The 20489-nt window shown below is 36.5% G+C and overlaps 1 protein-coding gene and 1 long non-coding RNA gene across 2 annotated transcripts in view; one reads left to right on the plus strand and one right to left on the minus strand.

The window, feature by feature from the left end:
* Window positions 1-10510, plus strand: part of LOC135201703 (uncharacterized) — a 27208-nt gene extending 16698 nt beyond the window's left edge. Inside the window, exons 2-3 of the long non-coding RNA XR_010311590.1 lie at window positions 7203-7380; window positions 10079-10510. This is a non-coding gene — a long non-coding RNA (uncharacterized LOC135201703). The remainder of the gene's footprint in view (window positions 1-7202; window positions 7381-10078) is intronic.
* Window positions 8735-18690, minus strand: LOC135201702 (phenylalanine--tRNA ligase beta subunit-like). The gene is made up of 10 exons (XM_064230861.1): window positions 18540-18690; window positions 15019-15266; window positions 14782-14911; window positions 14147-14313; window positions 13743-13961; window positions 12848-13044; window positions 12018-12219; window positions 11463-11630; window positions 10673-10880; window positions 8735-9726 (listed from the first exon to the last, which is right to left on the minus strand). Exons 1-10 carry the CDS (start codon window positions 18595-18597, stop codon window positions 9554-9556), a joined length of 1770 nt encoding a protein of 589 aa, XP_064086931.1. The 5' UTR covers window positions 18598-18690; the 3' UTR covers window positions 8735-9553.
* Between the last annotated feature and the right edge of the window lie 1799 nt (window positions 18691-20489).

Consider the following 20489-nt stretch of genomic DNA (forward strand, 5'->3'; position numbering starts at 1 on the left):
TTCTATCACCAGAAGCTCACATCTCTGACTCACACCTCAATGGAAAGCCCCGAGAATCGAACTCGCCCTCGCGCGGTGCACTGTAGACATTACTCAAGGTTTCTTTGCAGCGTCCCATTTCTTTTACTGTACCGCCATTCATATTCTCTACCAACTTACTTTCACAGAGCGACTGCTTTAAGGCTTTCCTCCTGTTACACCTTTCAAACCACCTCCATTCTCGATTCCCCTTTTTTATGTGCCGAGTGACCTAATCATATAGGTCCCAGCCTTTGTATACTGTATCTCGAATTTCGTCTCCAATGACTGCTTCAGCTGAAGGATAGACACTGAGTCCAGGAAGTGATTGATTATGAGATTTTCGCTGTCATCAGATCCAGTGTCTTTATCGGACTCTCCTGAGGATAATGTTCGTTTCTTTATGTCCCAGACATCAATTTTACGTCTCCAGATGGGGAAGTGATCCTCACCTGCGAACCCAATCTCGTCGATATTGGCCGTTTTGTCCCCGGGGTCTACTTAAGAATTTTTTTTTTCCTCCTCGTCTCGCTTAATTAAAACTTTAAACACTCATCTTCATATTTACTGGATAGGAGCGGGATGTTCGGGTTTGTTTACACACACACACACACACACACACACACCAAAAAACAGAAACAAACAAAAACTATTTTATTCCTTGGGTACACAAACATCTCCTTAGCATCTCCTACCTTCTGAGGTCCCTCTTCAACTCCATATACCCACCCACCCCCCTCCACCCCCCACCCCTCAAACCCACCAGCTGAACAAGTAGGGTACACGGACAGGTAAGGGCGGCGACCTTCCGCCCGTGGCTACAAATAAACGTCAGGAGGAAAAAAATAAGACGAAAAAATAGATAAACAAAAAAGGTGATTCCAGCTCCCCTTGCAGTGCATTGCAACGTGAGATTGGCGTTTGTTGTCGTTTCTTATTTCAGCTTAGAATTATCAGCCAATGTAGGAAGGGGACTTAGGAATGGTATATGCGGCAGTTCATAGCAGTTATTATTATTATTATTATTATTATTATTATTATTATTATTATTATTATTATTATTATTTTATCACAGTCCTCCAATTCGACTGGGTGGTATTTATAGTATGGGGTTCCGGGTTGCATCCTGCCTCCTTAAGAGTCCATAAATTTTCTTAGCATGTGCGCTGTTTCCAGGAGCACACGCTTTTGCATGAGTCCTGGAGCTACTTCAGCCTCTAGTTCTTCCAGATTCCTTTTCAGGGATCTTATTATTATTATTATTATTATTATTATTATTATTATTATTATTATTATTATTATTATTATTATTATTATTATTCAGAAGATGAACCCCTATTCATAATAAACAACAAGCCCATCACAAGGTCGGCCCATCGATTTGAAATTTCGCCCTTCCAAAGGATATTATGGTGATCATTTGAAAGAAATAACAGTACTAGGTAATATGAAGTACAGAAAGAAGAGATCTCCCTTATGAGAAAAAGAACAAAAAAATGAATTAACAGGGTGTTAAAAACTCCGTTAAGGAGAGATCTCCCTTATGAGAACAGAAAAAACTAAATGAATTAACATTGTCTCGAAAACTCCGTGTATTTATGTTGCAACAGGAAAAACAAGGCGTGCTTAAATCATTTATTTTCTTTCTTGTTTTTTCTTGTATATACGTATATATTTTTTGTGCTTTGTTAACCATTTATCAGTTTTTATCTCTGTGGCTTTCCCAGACCTGTTCTACTGTTTGCACTTGGTTTTGATTTACTTTATCTACTCTGTGGTTAATGATGTTTATTGTTTATTAGGCTCTCTCTCTCTCTCTCTCTCTCTCTCTCTCTCTCTCTCTCTCTCTCTCTCTCTCTCTCTCCTGTCAAAGTTTAGGCTATTTCTCTAGACCCATACGGCAAAGATCAAGCGTGTTCATATTGCTAAATATGTGTTTCGTTTGGACGTCGCAAGTTGTTTTCGTCATCCCACTTAATAAAATATTTGTGTCGGTCCTATCGTAGTGAGTTTGTGAATATTTTTCATTAACTTTATGTGTTCGTTCTTTTGTTCCCTTCCTCCAAAGGATTTGACCAGAGGCAATTTCGTCCAATCGACGATCCTGCCTTATCTCCCGCCAATCCTCCAGCTTTTGTCCGGCCCCACGAGAAGCTGATTGTCCCTTTCGGGGGCTACTCTCGAGGACAGAGTCCTTCCTCGAGTCTGTTATTTATTTATTTATCCCCCCCCTCCCACACCCACACACACTCCTCAAGTTTTAGTTTTAGACCTTTTCTCCTTCTTCCGTTTTTCCTCGTTTACAGCCGTCCATCTTTGAAGAGACAGATCTCTCACTGTTTGTGAGGTGGTCCCTCTTACCTTGCCTGATTCTGTCTTGTGCGGGCTACGTCAAGGCAATAGATGACATATATACATACATACATATATATATATATATATATATATATATATATATATATACACATATATATATATATATATATATGTAGTATATATATATATATATATATATATATATATATATATATATATATATATATCGTAAAATCGTTAAACTGTATGAGAGTTGAGATGAAAGGGTAGGCACGACAAACAACCGGATTTATATATATATATATATATATTATATATATATATATATATATATATATATATATATATATATACGTACACACACACACACACACACATATATAATATACATATTATATATATATGATATCTATATATAAATATAAATATATAATGTATGTATGTTTAAAAAAAAATGTTTTTTATTTTTTATATATTATAATAAAATATATAAATATTATATATACTATATATATATATAATATATATCTATATATATATATATATATATATATATATATAAATCCGGTTGTTTGTCGTGCCTACCCTTTCATCTCAACTCTCATACAGTTTAAACGATTTCAGACAAACTTGGTTCAAAGGCGGGCAGTCAATTATAGCTTTCCATATAAGGGGATAGTCGGTCCGTCTGTCTATTAGCTTTCCTTCCCAGCAGTCAGTGCTAAAATGGGACTTTATGACTCCTAGTCCCAGACATTTGGTTCGTCATTTGTGAACTCGACATCAAGGAACCTTGACTGTGGGAAAAATTGCAGTTGTTTACCTCTGCAAGAATCGTAATGTGCGTCTTTGACATAGCATTGGAGACACTCGTAATTTATTTTGAAACGAGTGATATTGTTAGCCTCTGCAAGAATCGTAATGTGCGCTTTCAGCATACCATTGGAGATACTCTCGTAATTCATTTTGAAACAAATAATATTGTCTTATGTATCTCAAGATTATCTAGTGGCTTTGTGAACTTGACATCAAGGTTAGCCACTCTGGGACCTTGACTTTGGGCAAAATTGCAATTTGCAGTTTGCCTCTGCAAGATTCGTAATGCCCGTCTTCAACACAGCATTGGAGACACTGGTAGTTCATTTTGAAACGAGTGATATTGTCTTCGTATCCCCAAAATTATTTAGTGGCAAATTTTGTTTTGTTACGTCCACTGTTGACGTCTAGAGCATCGGTGATTACTAAAAGTTTTCACTAACTGCAACCTGCTTCCATTCCTTTTTACTGTACTTCCCTTCATAGTCTCTTTCTTCCATCTTACTTTCTAACATTTGATTCATGGTGCAACTTCCGGGTTTTCCTTGTTACGCCTTTAGGACATTTCAACTCTCAAAGTCATTTTCAACGATGACTGACTGACCTTATCATAGATCACGAAGCCTTTGACCTAAATTTTATGTTCCGTTTTCATAACTGCTTTAAATCAAATAAATTTTGTAAAAAAGTGAGAATGAAATCAAAAGAACAAAGATCCTCCTCCTCTTCCTCCTCCAATCACATAACCTTGGAACATCTGCTTGCCACCTTTCTCTCAACACATGCTAACACCCCTACACACACACGCACCTGTGCTGATGAGCACAGGTGTGCAATTGATCATGTCATTTGCAACGTATATGACGATCTTCGCCCTTGGGAGATCGAAATCATGATGTTAAAAAAATAAATAAATAGATAAATAAATAACTAAATAAAACATAGCTGTTAGGAAATACGAGAGCACATTTTTTGGTGTGTGGTCGTCACGTGTGATTTTCCCACCTGGGGGGGGGGGGGGGGAAGGGGGGCGAAGTTCTGTCGACATTAATCTGTTAACCTGTCAGAGGTTCAACTCCATGAACTGGATCTCGGTTATTAAATTTGTTACCCCGGTCATTTTTCTTTGCGAACTTTTATTTCGCTTACTCGGGAAGTAAGCCCACAAACTACTTTGTAGTTGTTGTTGTTGTTGAGGGGGCGGTAGGAAAGGTCTATGGAAAAGCCTAAAAAGGTCTGAAAAAGGTGTATTGCGTTGAGTTAAAGATGCAGGAATTTTAAGATGTGATATATTTGATTTATTTATTATGGGTGACAGTGTAAACAATGAATAATGTGCATGTTAAACAGTACAGAACAGTAATTAATTATTTATAATGAAATATATCGTATTTAATTTTCGTTGGTGAAACAACGCTTTTTGTGGCCATAGATTTTAGTATGTGCCCCCAAGTAAGTTGGAGGTCGGATCACGCCTTGTTATCATTAACCTCTTTACGTACAAATACCTTTCCAAGTCATCTAATGTCAAGGCCCGTTCCTTACAACGCTCCTGATTGGCGGTTGATAACCCAATCACAGGGCTGGAAACTCTTCAGTCTCTCTCGAGAGTTCACATAGGCAGGATGTATGTTCCACCTCTCCTGAGGGATACTTTTGAAAGACGAATCGTTCAGGAGAGGTGGAACGTACATGCTGCCTATGTGAACTCTCGAGAGACTGAAGAGAGTTTCCAGCCCTGTAATTGGCTTATCAACAGCCAATCAGGAGCGTCGTGAGGGACTGGCCTAGACATCAGATGCATGGTTGATGTGAATCTACTATAGCTACTCGATATGTCTTCCCATTCTTTTAAAATATTTACACGTTCATGTGTTCATAATTTATCATATTTTCTCATGATGAATGTGCAGTTACTGGCGCACGCAGGGAATTTCACTATATATATTGAGAGAGAGTGAGAGAGAGAGCGAAGTAATGTTAGCCGAAATAAGTGGGTATATATATATATATATATATATATATATATATATATATATATAGAAAGAGAGAGAGAGAGAGAGAGAGCGTTCACTCCCTTTTCTCATTTCCTACAAACATTCTTCTCCTCCTCCTCCTCACATTTTTAAAATGTCGTTACGTAACCGAACTCACGCAAATGGCGTCAGCTTTGCACTCGTCATTAGATACGACGACGCCAGTAAATGTGAGATGGAACGAGAGCAAGAGTTTAGTAGGAGGGGACCTCTCTCTCTCTCTTCTCTCTCTCTCTCTCTCTCTCTACCAGTGAGAGTGATCCGCTCGTCAGGAAAAAAACACAAAAACAAAAACTAAACGAGAGCGAAAACTGTCTGTCAGGTGAAAGCTAGACTGGCAAGCCAGGGAAAACTTGGTCTAAAGTGTGTCTTTTATATCCCTTTAATAGCATATCTCCGAACTACTTGTTTTGCATATCATTAACATATTGTACTACATGAAGAGTAAGACTAAGAGAACACACACCGCTTACGGCTGGACACAAAAAATAGTCCCCCTGGGCCATGGAAAGATGTAACCCTAGTCGTCAGGTTCGATCTCAGCTTCCAATACCGGTTTCGGGAGGAATCCTATTTCCGCGCTCATCCTTGGCTTTCTTGTTTTTCCTTCCCCCTCCGTCTTTTGTTATCGCATCTTATTTCATATTTGAGGGGGCGGGACAAAATCGTCCCTCCCTTCATTTCCTCCTCCTAACGGTGTATGTTATGTAATCGAGTTCGTAAAGTACTACTCTTCACACATAATGTTTCTTCTCTCATATGCACTAGAACCTACTTCTAAATGTTGTTAGTATTTCACAGTATGAGGATTTGTTGAGTTAAACACACTAAAAAAGGTAGTATATGACGGTTCATTGTAAAATTCTCTTTAGCAAAATGATCTTTCTTTCTCAGATCATCTTTTATCCTCCTTATTTCTGCCCCTCACAGTCATCATCCGCAATTCATTTCCATATAGGAGTCGGCTCAACAGTCCCATCATGCAGTACAAGCAGACAATTTAAGGCTCTCTCCAACCTTGTACGTAATTGGCAACCTCCCTCACTTCCCTTACCCTGACTCATCTCGTCATTCTGTACTTAGCCCCAAGTAGTGGTTATGCAAATCTCCTGCCCTTCTTTGACTCATGACACCACTTCATCCAAGAAGTTAGTGAACACCCACAGAGGCATTACACACCTTTGTCGTGGACCCATGTCTACACCAGACCAGTCATTCTCCCACCTACACATTCTAATGCACACTGCGCATCTCTCATTAAAACTTGTAATCAGCCTGGCTAAGTTATCTCCTGTAGTACCATACATTCTCACCACCTTCCCCATATCAGTTTTTTAATGTTGTTTGTCCTTGCTCAAGTACCTGTTTTCATCATTAGGTTGAAGATTATGCACTGTTTAACTTACCATCTACCATATGGTTATTTTTCCTATGTTAACATTTTATATGTGTTACATTAGATATATCTCATATAATGAATGTTAAATGTAAAGCACAGATTAGGTTTAGGCTAGGAGCTGGGTTGAATTACTGTTAGCTACAAGATACCTATAAAATATTCAAGATACAGGATCTTTGTTATGTGCTACAGTATTTATCAGAACGGCCAGAACCCCAAAAGTGTACGGTATGTTAAATTGAGGTGCTACTGCAAACTATGAATAGCTAAACGTGATTAAAAACGACCAAACTTAGTAAGAGTCCTGGTCATTGACACTTGGGGAAGGAAACTCAAACACTTCGTGGTCAACATAAGTCACAGAAAAATTGGTGTGTGCCACTTTTTTTTTTTTTCCTTAAATCGTTTCAGCCAACTCCTTGTCCAGAGGAGTAGTGTTGGTTGCCTTCTTGCAGTTGACAAATTACATTCCTGAACTTGTGTTTGTTGGCAAAGTATAGCTTAACTGCAGTTCAACTCAAAATAAATATACCTGTATGGTCGTCTTAATCTCACATTTACTTGCAGATCCATAAGGAACCTGTGTGGTGTTCTTACTCTTTCACATTTATTTGCAGATCCATCAGGAACCAGACTAGTCAAGTAGAAGAAAGCAATAGTCTCCCTCATTTGTGTGTACCATCTACGGTCTACTGATCATGCTGCTGATTAATGAAAATCATTATTTTAAAGTTACACAAGATATGTACTACAAGATTTGGCATTTACCAAGAATCTTTCCAAGTGTTTGCAAAGGTATAGTGCATCCTTTCCTGTTTCTGATAACTTGCTTTTTTTTCTGTGACATAACCTCTCAGTCGTGTATATTGGCTCTAATCCCTTATTTGACTAAAAAACAAAGTGGGTTGATCGTAATGTCTAAAATCAGCTCATTTGAAGGAAACTTACACAAACCAAGTATGTACGTAATTTTAATAGCAGGTAGTTCTTAATATTCTTAGATGCTCAAGAATCTTGGCAGTACCAATGATGCATGAATAACAGTTGCAACTTTGTTTCAGGCAACCTTATGAAGTGTAACACACTTTGTTAATGTAGTGATATTGGATGTCTTTTGTTCCCTTATTCCTTAGTAGACGGCATTCTTTATTTCTATTTATGATAGTTGTTGTTATTCTCAGCCATGAGGAGGATTAGTTCTGGCTACTTAATTTTTCTGACTCAAGAGTCTTTCCTCTGGATTTTCGACTTCAAATGGTTTCTTGATCTTCAAATTCATCAAGACTGATAGTTTTGTTTTTGCAAAAGACCTTGTTTTGGGAGATACCAAGCGGTTGGTGCAATCCAATTTGCCCGTGATTATTTTACCTTGACAAATTTTGGTGATGTCTTTGAGGACCAAGAAGCTCAGTGTGATATTCCCAGACTTTCTCTCCCAGTAGATGAACAAAGAAATAAGTGCCACTACCTTTCTGACTTTAGGGATTTTTAAGGCCCAGTAAATGATGATAAAGCAGCTTTGTCAGTACTTAAGTCTTATGAACCTAAGTCCAGATTTGATATGTCAGCCTTCCTCTTTAGACTCATCTGAGAACAATGCAGTTTTTGAAACCCATACTAGAAGAGGACTCTTCTTGGGGCAATTACTGAAGCAGAGAATAGCTTTTATCCATTTGAGTGTGTCAAAGCTAGCAATTTCCTTCATGAAGGAAAGGAGTAATGGCCAAGCCTTGATGGAAACCATTGACCTCCAGTGAGTTGGACAAACCTGGCAATGCTGGATTCTATATAACTAAACAAATTCCTGAAGCACATTTTAGTTCACAAAGTTATAAACCATTGCTTATACTTGCCATCTTGGTTGTTCAGTCTGGGAAGCAATGGTGTGTATCCGTTGATATTATACAACTAACAACGTTCATTTAATTCTTGGATAGGACCCAACAGTACTCCAACCTGATTTATCATACTTCAGTGCATTTACCTAGTGCTCATAAGTACAGAGGCCTTCAACTGGCCCTCAATTTATGAAAAACCAAGCCAAAATGCCTCTCATTCCATTGGAAGGTCTTGGAACCCTAGGAACCACATTTTAATTGCAGGCCTGTGATTAAAATAATTTTTTACAGGACAATTATGAATAAGAGAATTATATTGAAAGATTTATTTGGCTTGTCAAAAAAGTTAACAACACTAAATGGTATTCTTCCTGATTCTCAAATATGTAAGTACAATATGAAGTGAATGAAATGAAGATATGGGAGAGCATATCTTTGATGATTAAACACACTTAGGATTTAATTTAGCTGGACACCATTTTAAAATAAAATTTGTGACCTACATAACAGAAAACAAAAAATGTAAGAACCACTGTTTCCAACATACAATATTCTCGCACTTCAACCAAATTTATAAAATATTTTAGTTACCAGTTTTAAATATAAGGTAGAACTAGATGTTCCATGCTTTCAAGGCAAAAACTTTATTTTACTAGTATAGATGAATGCACAAAATGTTTATACGTATAATAGCAAGGTGAATACACAAAATGTTTAACTGTATTGTAGCAGGGTTGAGGTAATAATTGTGTAATATCATAAGATAATGTATAAAACAAGCAGCTGATTTTGTATGACAGATATGTATTTATAACATGCTATCGTTGGATATCTACACAATATATTCCAGCAGTTATTGTGAGAGGCCTCCAATTAGGGTTCAGCAATTTATCTGCTTAACACTTCAAATTGACAGAAAGCTTGAGTACAATAGACACATTTAAATAATTTCTGGAAGAACAACCTTTTTCAACTTTTATAAAAAAGATATAATCTGAAAACAGTCATGAAAGTAAGAAAGTAGGGCACTGTCTGAAGTTCGCTACAATTATTATCAAACCAATTACTAGTCTAACTCCAAAAAAATCCTAAGGCCATGAATATTATATAAACTATATAGTGGCACACCATCACTGTCCAAAGTTAGTTATATCTATCACTTTTTGCAGGTTTATTTCCAAGGCTGCTGCTGGATTGTTTAGGTTGAAGTTCATAATAACTTCTGGGTGAATAAGTCCAATCTGGCCAACTACCACACCATTCACAATAATGTTACCGCAGAATCCAGGGAAGAAACTTGGATCTGTTGAAAATTTAAATAAAAGGAGTTAATGCTTATTCATTCTATTATATCACCACAATTATAAAACTGTCACCCGTTTTGGTTGCACTTAAAAAATGTAACAACTGCTTATCTATCTCATGTTAATATAATCATTTATACGTAAACCCACAAAGATCAGGAATAATACACGAAGAGTGGCTGCATGGACTTTAGTACTTTTATTATAGGTTAGCCTATGCCTAATAACTTATATAACCAAAGCCTATGCCCAATAACTTGTAACCAAAGAAGTATTATTTGGCTTAATGATCCCTAAATTAAATTGATAAAATTTACATATGGCTAACATACTGTATATCCCATTTTGCAGGTGTGAATCTGCTGCAAATGAGCAATGGAACACTAACCAAGATTAGCAGCACAATCACTTAGATCACAAAGAATTGGCCAAATTTTTATTCAAGAAACATTACCTAAGAAACTTGTTTCCACATATCTCATTAATGCTAAGTGTCTCTTAAACAATCGTTTATGTGAATGGCACATACTATAAAATTTTTGGATGAAGACGAAGACTTGGACCCACTGAAAATTGTGTGAAACAAAAATCTGGAAATGTCGAATACTGTTAAAGGAAACACTTACGTCATGTTGATGGTCATGAAACGAGTATCTATTCGGGACTACATACTTGAGTCAGAATAATTTTTTAATTTTGTAAAATTTCATTTGTATCAAATCATTCTAGCTTAGGTAGAATAACTGATTAACGAATCAATAAAACAAACCTGCATTTCATTAATACCCCTGACCATAAATATTCTTTGCAACATTATATTTGCAAATTTTTATATATTGATTGCTCTGATATCTACATACCAGGATTACAACAGGCAATCTAATGTACTACAACATGTCACTAATATTCATATAGAAACCAAAACAACTATAGTAATATACTTACAGTCCTTTCCTTCTAAATAATAGCCTTTAGAACTTCTGTCTTCTGTGAAGGGAACTTTAAGAGCAATCATAATATTGTCGAGTAACCCTTGTACAATCTCCATTCCAGCCTTTACATTGTAATTAATGGCACACAAGTGACGTTCATTCCTTGCACCAACACCTCTGGTAGTTTCAGAACAGGAGTCTCTCATCACAACATCAGACACCTGCAAAATAAAAGAGATAATGAGTTCTGTTTAATAATGTTGAAACATCAATTTATTCTTTTTATAATGTAACCAAACTGTAAACAATCACAACAGAAAAACTGCATAAATTATTGAATGTACAAAGAATGCATTGTTCTTTTACAAACAAATACATTACTTCAGTTTGTATATTAAGTGAATTCTTCAACTTCACCAAATCAGAAGTATCAATGGGTAGGGTGAAATCTACCAAGCGAGCAATTGATTCTTATTACTCTTCTCCAAATTTGATCTAGACTTCAGACCATAATCAAAACTGGACATTTCAAAAATGTTACCAGTGATATCCATAAGTTCCAAGAATCCTTTCCTTCAAATTACTTACAAAATGGCTTGTATAATTCTAGGCAAATAAATAAGAACTCTTCTGAAACTGCAAATCCAGAGTAACTTTTCCTCTAATACTTTAATACAATTAGTAACCAAAAAATTTTCAACTGTCTAGAACCTTTACTCTTCCTGATAAAATCTAAATTATTGTAAAAAAAAAAAATTAAAAAAAAAACATAAAAGACTTCAGTTTATACTACTTATACTAACCTCAAAGAGTCTGAGAGGTAGAGATATGTGTTTATTGGCTGCTGCAGTCTTCAATAGTCCAGGCAGGAGGCTGATTCTAACTGCTTCACATTCTGTTGTTTTTGGGTTTCCAACTCTGACCCAAGGATGATCATCTATATTGATCCTCATTTTCTCTCCTATATCTGCCTGAAATAATTTTCTGATAAATACAAGTGATTGTCTAGTTTCCTTAGAAAATAATGTAAATACCAAAACATTTTCAATTTCTATACAAAGAAAGAAAGTTGGGACCCTGAAATGAACTGGTTCAGTGAAGAACCCGTTACTATTATAAATTTCTTTTGCCAGCCTAAGCAAGGCTACGACACTGAACAATAAAGGCATGTGGTGTAGTTAAGTCTTTAAGGTTTTGTGGTTAAAATATTAAATGTCTAGTAATAAGAGGTTTTCCTTTTTAATTTTCAACAAGTTTTACTCATGATAAAATTACAGAAAAGTCTTCACAAGTAAAAACTTTACCGGTAAAGTTAAATAAAAGCTTAAATATAAACTAAAATAGTTTTAACAACTTACTTTAGAAAGCAGTGAGAAAGTGGCTGCTTCAGTGTAATTATTCTGCGACATCAGTAATCTAATTTTGTCGCTTAGGTAGTTGAGCTCAAATTCCTGTCCAGCTGTATTCGTAGGTGGCAACTGCATGTCTGCAGCAAGTCTATCAAATCCGTAAGCAACGGCAAAATCTTCTGCTATATCCACTTCATGCAAAACGTCATACCTGACGGATAATGTAAACATCTTTGAATGAACTATTTTCATAGAAACCAAAGTATTTTGCAGGGGTGGGGGTTGCTTGTTTCCCCAACCAGAAGGATTTACAACAAAACAAAAAGGTAAAAACATTAAAAGACCATTTTAGAATCAATCAAATCTATTAAATGACAAACATAATATGGATTGAAAAAGTTAGAAAACAAGAAAATATCTGAAAAAAATATTAAGAAGTTTCAAGAGAGTAACTGAAAAGAATGGAATTTCATAAAATCAAGTGGGCAGATGGTCTATATACAAAGTGGAAGAATGACTAATTTACTTGAAACTGATTAGACAAATAGTGGATATGAGAGCAAACATATTTTATAAGGTATTGTATTCCCATTTTTCAATCTTATTTGTTTCAAAGATATTGCTGTTATTTTTCAAGTATGTTTAACCACCAAAGACAATATAATCACTTATTCTTCTCATCTGATTCTAACCTCTGAATCCTTCCATATGCAATATCAGACTACAGTAACCAACTACAGTAAATATAAATATATGTAAAATTAACAATATGAGGCAATCATATTTTTACCAGGGAGTACTTTAAAAGAAACCCAAATGATGAAAGGAGTTAATGCTACCTTGTGGGAGGCACTCTGACTACAACTTTTTCTTCTCCCATTGGTTTCGCAGTCAAACTCATCGATGTTAACATTTTGGATATGGTGTCGGCTTTCTCTGATACACCCGCAAGAATGTTGCAATAAGAAACGGAAGCTTCTTGATTTCTGTATGATAAAGTTGGGTACTGAATTTTCTCTCCATTTGGGTATTCAACCTGAACAATGAAACAACAATAGAAGAATTACAATGAGTTCCAACAAAGCTCTATCATATCTTTAAGCATATTTTGATGTGTATACAAGGAGTTACAATTTAGCTACAACAATTCAATTCTTTAATTCACAAGCCTTATACAGTAAAGTACCCCAATATTCACAAAACTACATGGCAAACCTCTACATCTGAGGTTTCCATAACACTGTCCAACTGTAACTTGCAACCAAATGCGCACACTGATGCACATCCACACAAAAAATATCAAATAAAGATTTTGATCAAATGTTAGAAATGTTTACTACAGTTTTAATATTTTTCAGTTTTTGAGAAAGAATAAAATTTTATTTGACAGAGAAAGAACCGTGAGAACTATCTAAATAGTAATAGTATCCACAAAAACAGCTGTACTAGTAAGTTAAGCTGTAATAAGTTCTCAGACATTATGAAAAACACTTTCAATACTGTAACTGACAATAGCATATTTGCAGTCACCTATGTTTCTGATGTCATTACCCAGATGTATTGCATATCTTTGCAGAGGTCCAGGCAATCAGACTTTTTTTTTAATACGTTTAGTTCCAAATGATCTATTCAAGCACATTTTTTCCCTAGATTCTACTTCCTCATATACATTTGCATTTAACAGTACTACGTATTATGAATAGCAATACCATCACAGTAGAAATGAAAACTAACCTGCACTGGTTCCACCGTGTAAGGCTGCTCACAGTACTCAGAGAACATGGTGACCATCGTATCCAAAACTATCTGTGCCTTGAACTTGTCAACAGCAGTGCACTCTATAAAAACGTTTTTAGTTCGAAGACTTATCTTCGAGTGGTCACCATTGATGATAGGAGGCAAGGAAAGCACAACACCATTCTGGTCACTAATAACAGGATATACTGGTTTATCCTGAAAGAACAGGCCATGTTGACTTGAATACATGAAATTTACTGAAACTTAAGTAGTGTTACAACAAATTCTGACAAAACATCAAAAGATATCAACTAATATTCTGCAATGAAATCATCAACACTTAGGAAAACTATGTACATGTGCATCTTCAGAACTAAACAGACTTACATTTATTGGCTTACCTTGATGATAGGAACATATTCTTTAAGATGCGAGTCATGAGAATAGTGCTCCAGTAGTTTGTCGGCACGGAATACTTGCGTTTGGTTTAAGGGAACAAAACTGATATCCTGCGGTGGCTTGGCATCATATATAAAAGGGCCAGTGATAGTATCCAAATCATGAGTACCTGTGGCAAAATAAAATTTAAAAAATCTGAAAAAGCTGGAAACAATTTCTTGCTAAAAACACTTAAAATCTTTGAAATGTTAAATTTTTTTCGACAATAAAATAGGCAATATCTACAAGATCAAGAATCAAATAATGGCGGTATGTATACCCTTTTGCTAATATCTGCCATTTTTCACCTGGTCAATTATCGGCGGGTGTTACGTTCTTGGCCGGGTGGGGATGAGCAAAAACTGCCATTAACCGAAACTCGGCTATTTATGGCGCAGAGTTTCGGTTAATGGAGCCTCTGTTAGGTATGTTAAGATGCCATAACTCTATTATAATCGGCACTTTATGGCATTAGACAAGCACCATAAAACTGTACTGCCATTAACCGAGAGCGCCCATACACAGAACGTCCAAAATTCTAATGACCTCCCATTACGTACAGTGAAATTTTATCTCATGCAATAATCCTAAACCTTACCTATAGCTACTAATGTTCGTTTCCGTGCGAGGTTCTGATGCAATTTGTCTTGTAGGTCGATGAAAGAGTCATATACAGACTGGGTGAAAGTCAGGTTACGGAGAACTGCCCCCACAACAAAGGGACGAACCTAGAAATGTAATTCCTTTTAGAAATACAATTAATTATTCCAATAAAATTACAGATAAAAATCCATGATAGGAAATAATTACAATACCTTACATTTAATAACCTTACCTTGGCTGTGTTGGGCTTAACAATAAGTTTGTACTTCTCAGGTTCTTTGGCAGGTACAAGACGGTACTCGGGTTGTGGCTGTGTGCCAAGGAACACGCAGAGCGAACGTGCAATTCCCTCAATGCACAATAGATCATACCGATTAGCACCAACCTCTATCTTGTATGTAATACCCTTTTCGGGATCATCAACCACATCATCAACTTCCAAGCCATACTTGAAGCACAACTCATCGAATTCTTCATCAGCTGAAAGTAGAGGACCAAACTTGGGAACCTTTGTGTCATACTTAATATATGCTGTATATATCTGTACTATACTGAAGGCAGTGAAGATCAGCTCTGTAAATTAAGCACTGAATGTCTGATATCTAATCATCATGAAATAATGATTTATGGATAAATGCAATCTACCACATAGTCCTAACCTACACCATATATGATATCTCACTTATAACTACTGTTTTACTGGGCCGTTTATGTAACAAGATGAAATGTCACAGCAACTTCAATACCTTCATCCACCAGTAAAGTATGGTGCATCAACTCAGGTCAGGTTATGATGTACCCCCATAGGTACCACTAGCATGGTTTTTAGGTTAGGTTTAAGGTTGGGAGGGGTAGCAGGTAAGGGGTATACATTCCTGAAATGGCCTTTCAATTAAGTCCTGAAATTTGCACTTTTATCTATAATAAATCCATCTTGCAGCTTAGTAAGACTACTACATAGGCTACAGTTTAAGCATTAGTCTTATAAATAAAGAAGTCAAAACTACTAATAATTATCTGCTGTTATGTCTTTCAGTAATTAGTTCTAGGAATAAGCTATCTGAGGTGTTTTAGGCATAGGCTATCTGAGGTAGTTCATAAAACTTCTTGTCATTTCACAAAAATACTAACAGAAAAAAATTATGCCTCGCATAAGGTGACGCCTAATGGAGAACAGTGCTCAAATGCCATATGCCATGTCTATTTATCTACAAACCAATCAAACCTGGATTAGGTTAACTTTAACAAGCTACTAGTAAAAATGGCCTCTTGATAAAGAGTGGAAGTAATTACATGACTGCAAGGAGTTTCTTGTTACTCTAAGAATATGCAATAGGCTACACTAAGCTAAAAGTAATGCCTAAAGCATTAACTCTCTAGCCTAGGCTCCCGAATTAAGTCGACGAATTAACCACAGTAAAGCAAATTTAAGAACAATTAGCTTAGGTACATCATTTTTCATCGCAAGTACCATTCCTACACTTTTAAAGTTTGACAAATACCTAACTTTCACTGCAGGCCAAATCCATAACTGGAAGCAAATGCAGAGTGAAAGGCATTTGATGGAATATGACCTAACCAGACGTACCCTTACCCAACATAACCTTTAACGCCATGCCCAATGAATAATTAATAATTAGGCTAGGTATTTGGCTGTGTTGGGGAGGGGTTCGGACACCCCCCTCACTCTGCTAACTAGGTACTAGGCTATCGTTGGTAAAACTGAAGACACCGACCGCAGCCTGGTTCCAGCCAGTTGCCGACTGGAATATTTGATTCTGTGTTTGTGATAAGTATTAGCCTACGCTAGGTGGCTAGGTAGTAACTGTTTTAAGCTACCTATTTTATGGGTATTATTACAGTTTCAACCATTATGGGAAATCTATTATATTGATATTTTTCCCGAGTAAAGCACGTGATAACAAAACACTTCTTCTCAATACATTATTGTCGCTAATGCATACTTAGAGAAAAAAAAGATTAAGTTTTTACCTCGAATTTTTCCTAAGTCGGGAGAGGTGTTTCCTCTACGGTAATGTTTACTTTTAATGAGCCCTCTAACTTACTTTCTTACGCAAACAAAAGCAGTTCCAGTTACTCATTATTGGCTGAGAGGTGTGACATCGTTATGACGTCATGGGTTTCATAACCAATTACGAATGACTTGAGTCGAAAACTAAGTTTCACTAGCATTTCAGCGGAGTAATAAAGTTACCTGTCTAGTGTCCACTGGTATCCTTGTTTGACTGAATACTCGAATAATGAAGCAAAAAACGGCATTTTGTCTTCCTGTACCTATGGCAGAGGTAGTGGCTGGCCCTTCTGGCATTAATTTTGACAAACCTTCGATTTCCTACCGATTGTTTGCAGTGCAATGTGGTCGTCGGGTACCTGGCCACTTCCTACTTTAAGTTGCATGTCAGGGAACCTTGCAATGGCTTCACGTTTTCCCTCAAAGCAGCAGCACATTTTTATCAACCAACAGTTTAAGGTAAGCTTCATTAATTTATAGAGTATATTATAATGGTGGTAGTATAACGATGTATACAGCAGTACCATCACTTTGGATTTGGTTTGATGGATGTTAGGTAGTGGCCTTAAGGGGGGGTCGCAGGGGGCGGAGCCCCCCCGCTAGGCCTAGGTAGGAGTACAGGGCCCTAGGTAAGGTTAGGTGGTTGTATTAGGTTCGGTAGTGCCCCGAAAATCACTGTGGCCTTAAGGGGGGGTCGCGGGGGGGCGGAGCCCCCCGCTAGGCCTAGGTAGGGGTACAGGGCCCTAGGTAAGGTTAGGTGGGTGTATTAGGTTCGGTAGTGCCCCGAAAATCACTTTTCTCCTCCTCCCCCCACCCAAAAACCCCGTTTCCCACTGGGATCCCCCATAATTGAAGTAGTAGTAGGTTTATGCTTAGATTTTGTGTGTAAGAGTAACTCTGTTTCTTTTTTATTCATTTCCTCATGTTTCTATGCGATGTGCAACACCAATCTGGTCGTTTTTTTGCCGTTTTTCGTCGTTAATACTTGAAAAACGGGTGCGGCCTTCTCCTGGACATTTACCTTTTTCTGGAAAAAAAACTTTTTTTTTTTTTTTTAACTCCAATTACATAGTAAATCTCTAAATCGGATGGTTTGCAGTCAAAATAAATGTTAAATCCGTTGGAACTACATTATTTCTGATGCAACAAATATATTTTTATTCCAGTTTTCCCATAATGGTTGAAACTGTAATTTTACCATTTTATGTTTTCACGTACATTCCCCTGGTGCTGGTACCAACCATAGCTCCCAATTTGTACAAGAACCGGTAATTACCGAACAAAAGGGGCGCAGTAGTAAGCTTCAGTTTTACCCTGTGCCTAGCCTATCCTATTCCTACCTAGGCTATGTAGTGATAACTCGAATAATTTAGGCTAGTCGTTTGTTTACGTTTTCAACTTCAAAAACCAAGGGGCTGGTGCCAAACACGGCGCCCAGGGGACCTTTTCTGAGGATTACCCGTGCTTTATTAACAATTTTTAAGTGAGTTATAAATAAATCTGAGATAAATTCCACAGCAAAATGCCTGTTTAATCCACTACGCTACTAAGGTAACCCCTAAGATTACTATGACACTCGATAATTAGCCTTTGGTACCTACAAACAGATGCTAAGGTGCAATCAACATACGAACCCCCTCCAGGAATGATTAATATTCTCCTACGTAAACTTAAACTGCAAATGATTTTCTAAATCAAAAGAAGATCTCATTAATGCTTACAGTAAGTGCGACCAATCGCTTTGAAGAGCAAGTCGCGATTCACCGAGACGGTCGGCATGTTCCTGTTGTTGACGTTTCCGTGGCCGATGACGGTCTGCTGTGACACGAGTTACATCATTGGCCAGGGTGACCTTACCTTGGATTATTTCGATGGAATACTCGGGTTATCTGGATGAAATACGCATTAATAATGCTTCAATAATCATAAAATTGTTCTAAAATCATTATAAATGTTCAAACAGTCTATTGAAAATATACTTTTTTCATAGAATCTCACTGCACAAAGCAGGAAATAGAATAACCTTACCTGAGGTTACCTGGGTGTAACGGCCATTTTAAAGGTTTTAATCATCATACAAATTATCTTTAGTGATTAAAAATTAGTGAGACGCCTATTTCGAACGTAAATTTTCATGGAGTCTCTTTAAATCAAGTCGAGAATGCAAAAAACAAAATCGTATAATCAATATGCTCGTTGGTAATGTTTCCCTTGATATGAAATGTAAAGTTGCTTTTCACCTTCTTCTTCTTTCGGTGTTATTCAAGACAAGATAGCGGTTTTGTGCAAGATCTACCTTGAATATATAAAGTATAAAGTAAGCCAACAAGACAGAAAAGGAGATCTAACCCAGTTGGAAGAAACAATGAGTGAAGCAAAAACAAATAACTTAGAGAAGATAATCAAAAGAAGGTTAAAGACAGGAAAGCAAGAAGAAATAGAACCAGTATGGGTCACCAAAGAAATAAAGAAAGAAATAAGCCAAAGAAGGGTGTATAACAAATTAAAAAGGAAAGCCACAAGTATAGAAGAAAAAAGATACTATGAAGAAGCATATCTTAAACAAAAACAAAATGTACAGATAATAATAAAGAAAGCATATGAAGAATATGAAGAAAAGATTAGAAATGAGATAATGAATGATAAAAACAGACACAGGAAAATCTGGGAATATATAGACATGCTGAGAGGAAAGACCACATCAGAAAAAGAATGGATAAGAATATTCGATGAAAATAAGCAAGAGATGAAGGACGAAACCCTAGGGAAAGAGCTGGTAAAATTCTGGGAAACAATATACCAAAAAGAAGAAAACAAAATAGGAGAGATAGGGAATGAAAGCAAGAAAGAACAGTACAAACATGACATGGAAGAAATAGTGAAAAGATTAGGACAGCAGATGACATGCCATATATCTTTAAGAGAACATATGCATGGAGTGTATGACCCAACAGAGACAGAGATTAGACCCATGGAAGAAATCAACATAACAGAAGAAGATGTAAAAAATAAACTTGAGAAAATGAAGACAAATAAAGCACCAGGACCAGATGGAATGAAGCCAGTACTGTTCAAATTACTCTTACAAAGTAACAACCTTCAAAAAGAATTGGCAGAATGTTTAAATGACATGTTGAAGGGCAGGAAAACGCAGAAAAGCTGGTTTAAGTAAAAAACAACACTTACGCCCAAAAAACAAAACCCCACAGTCAAAGATCTAAGGCCAATTGCTCTAACAAATGCATCATATACAATCTTCATGGGGATCCTGAGAACCAAAATAGAAAAACATATTAGAAATATAGGAAAAATGAATGAAATGCAATCAGGCTTTACCGCACAAAGGAGAGGAATCGATAATTTATATATCTTACAATACTGCATACAAGAAACTTACAGAAGAAAGGACCCATTATTTGTAGTATCAATAGACTTCCAAAAAGCATTTGACTCAGTTAATAGGAAAAAGCTCATTGAGGTCATGATGAAATACAGGCTACATGCAGAAGTAATAAATACAGTTGCAAAGATATATACAAATGATGTAACAAGCCTATGCCTTAACAATATAGAACAAAAAGAACTCAATGTAACTAATGGAATAAGACAGGGATGCAATGGCTCAACCATATTCTTTCTATTAATAACGTACCTGATAATAGAAAAATTAG

This window comes from Macrobrachium nipponense, chromosome 28, assembly GCF_015104395.2.
Source record: "Macrobrachium nipponense isolate FS-2020 chromosome 28, ASM1510439v2, whole genome shotgun sequence".
Classification (NCBI taxonomy): domain Eukaryota; kingdom Metazoa; phylum Arthropoda; class Malacostraca; order Decapoda; family Palaemonidae; genus Macrobrachium; species Macrobrachium nipponense.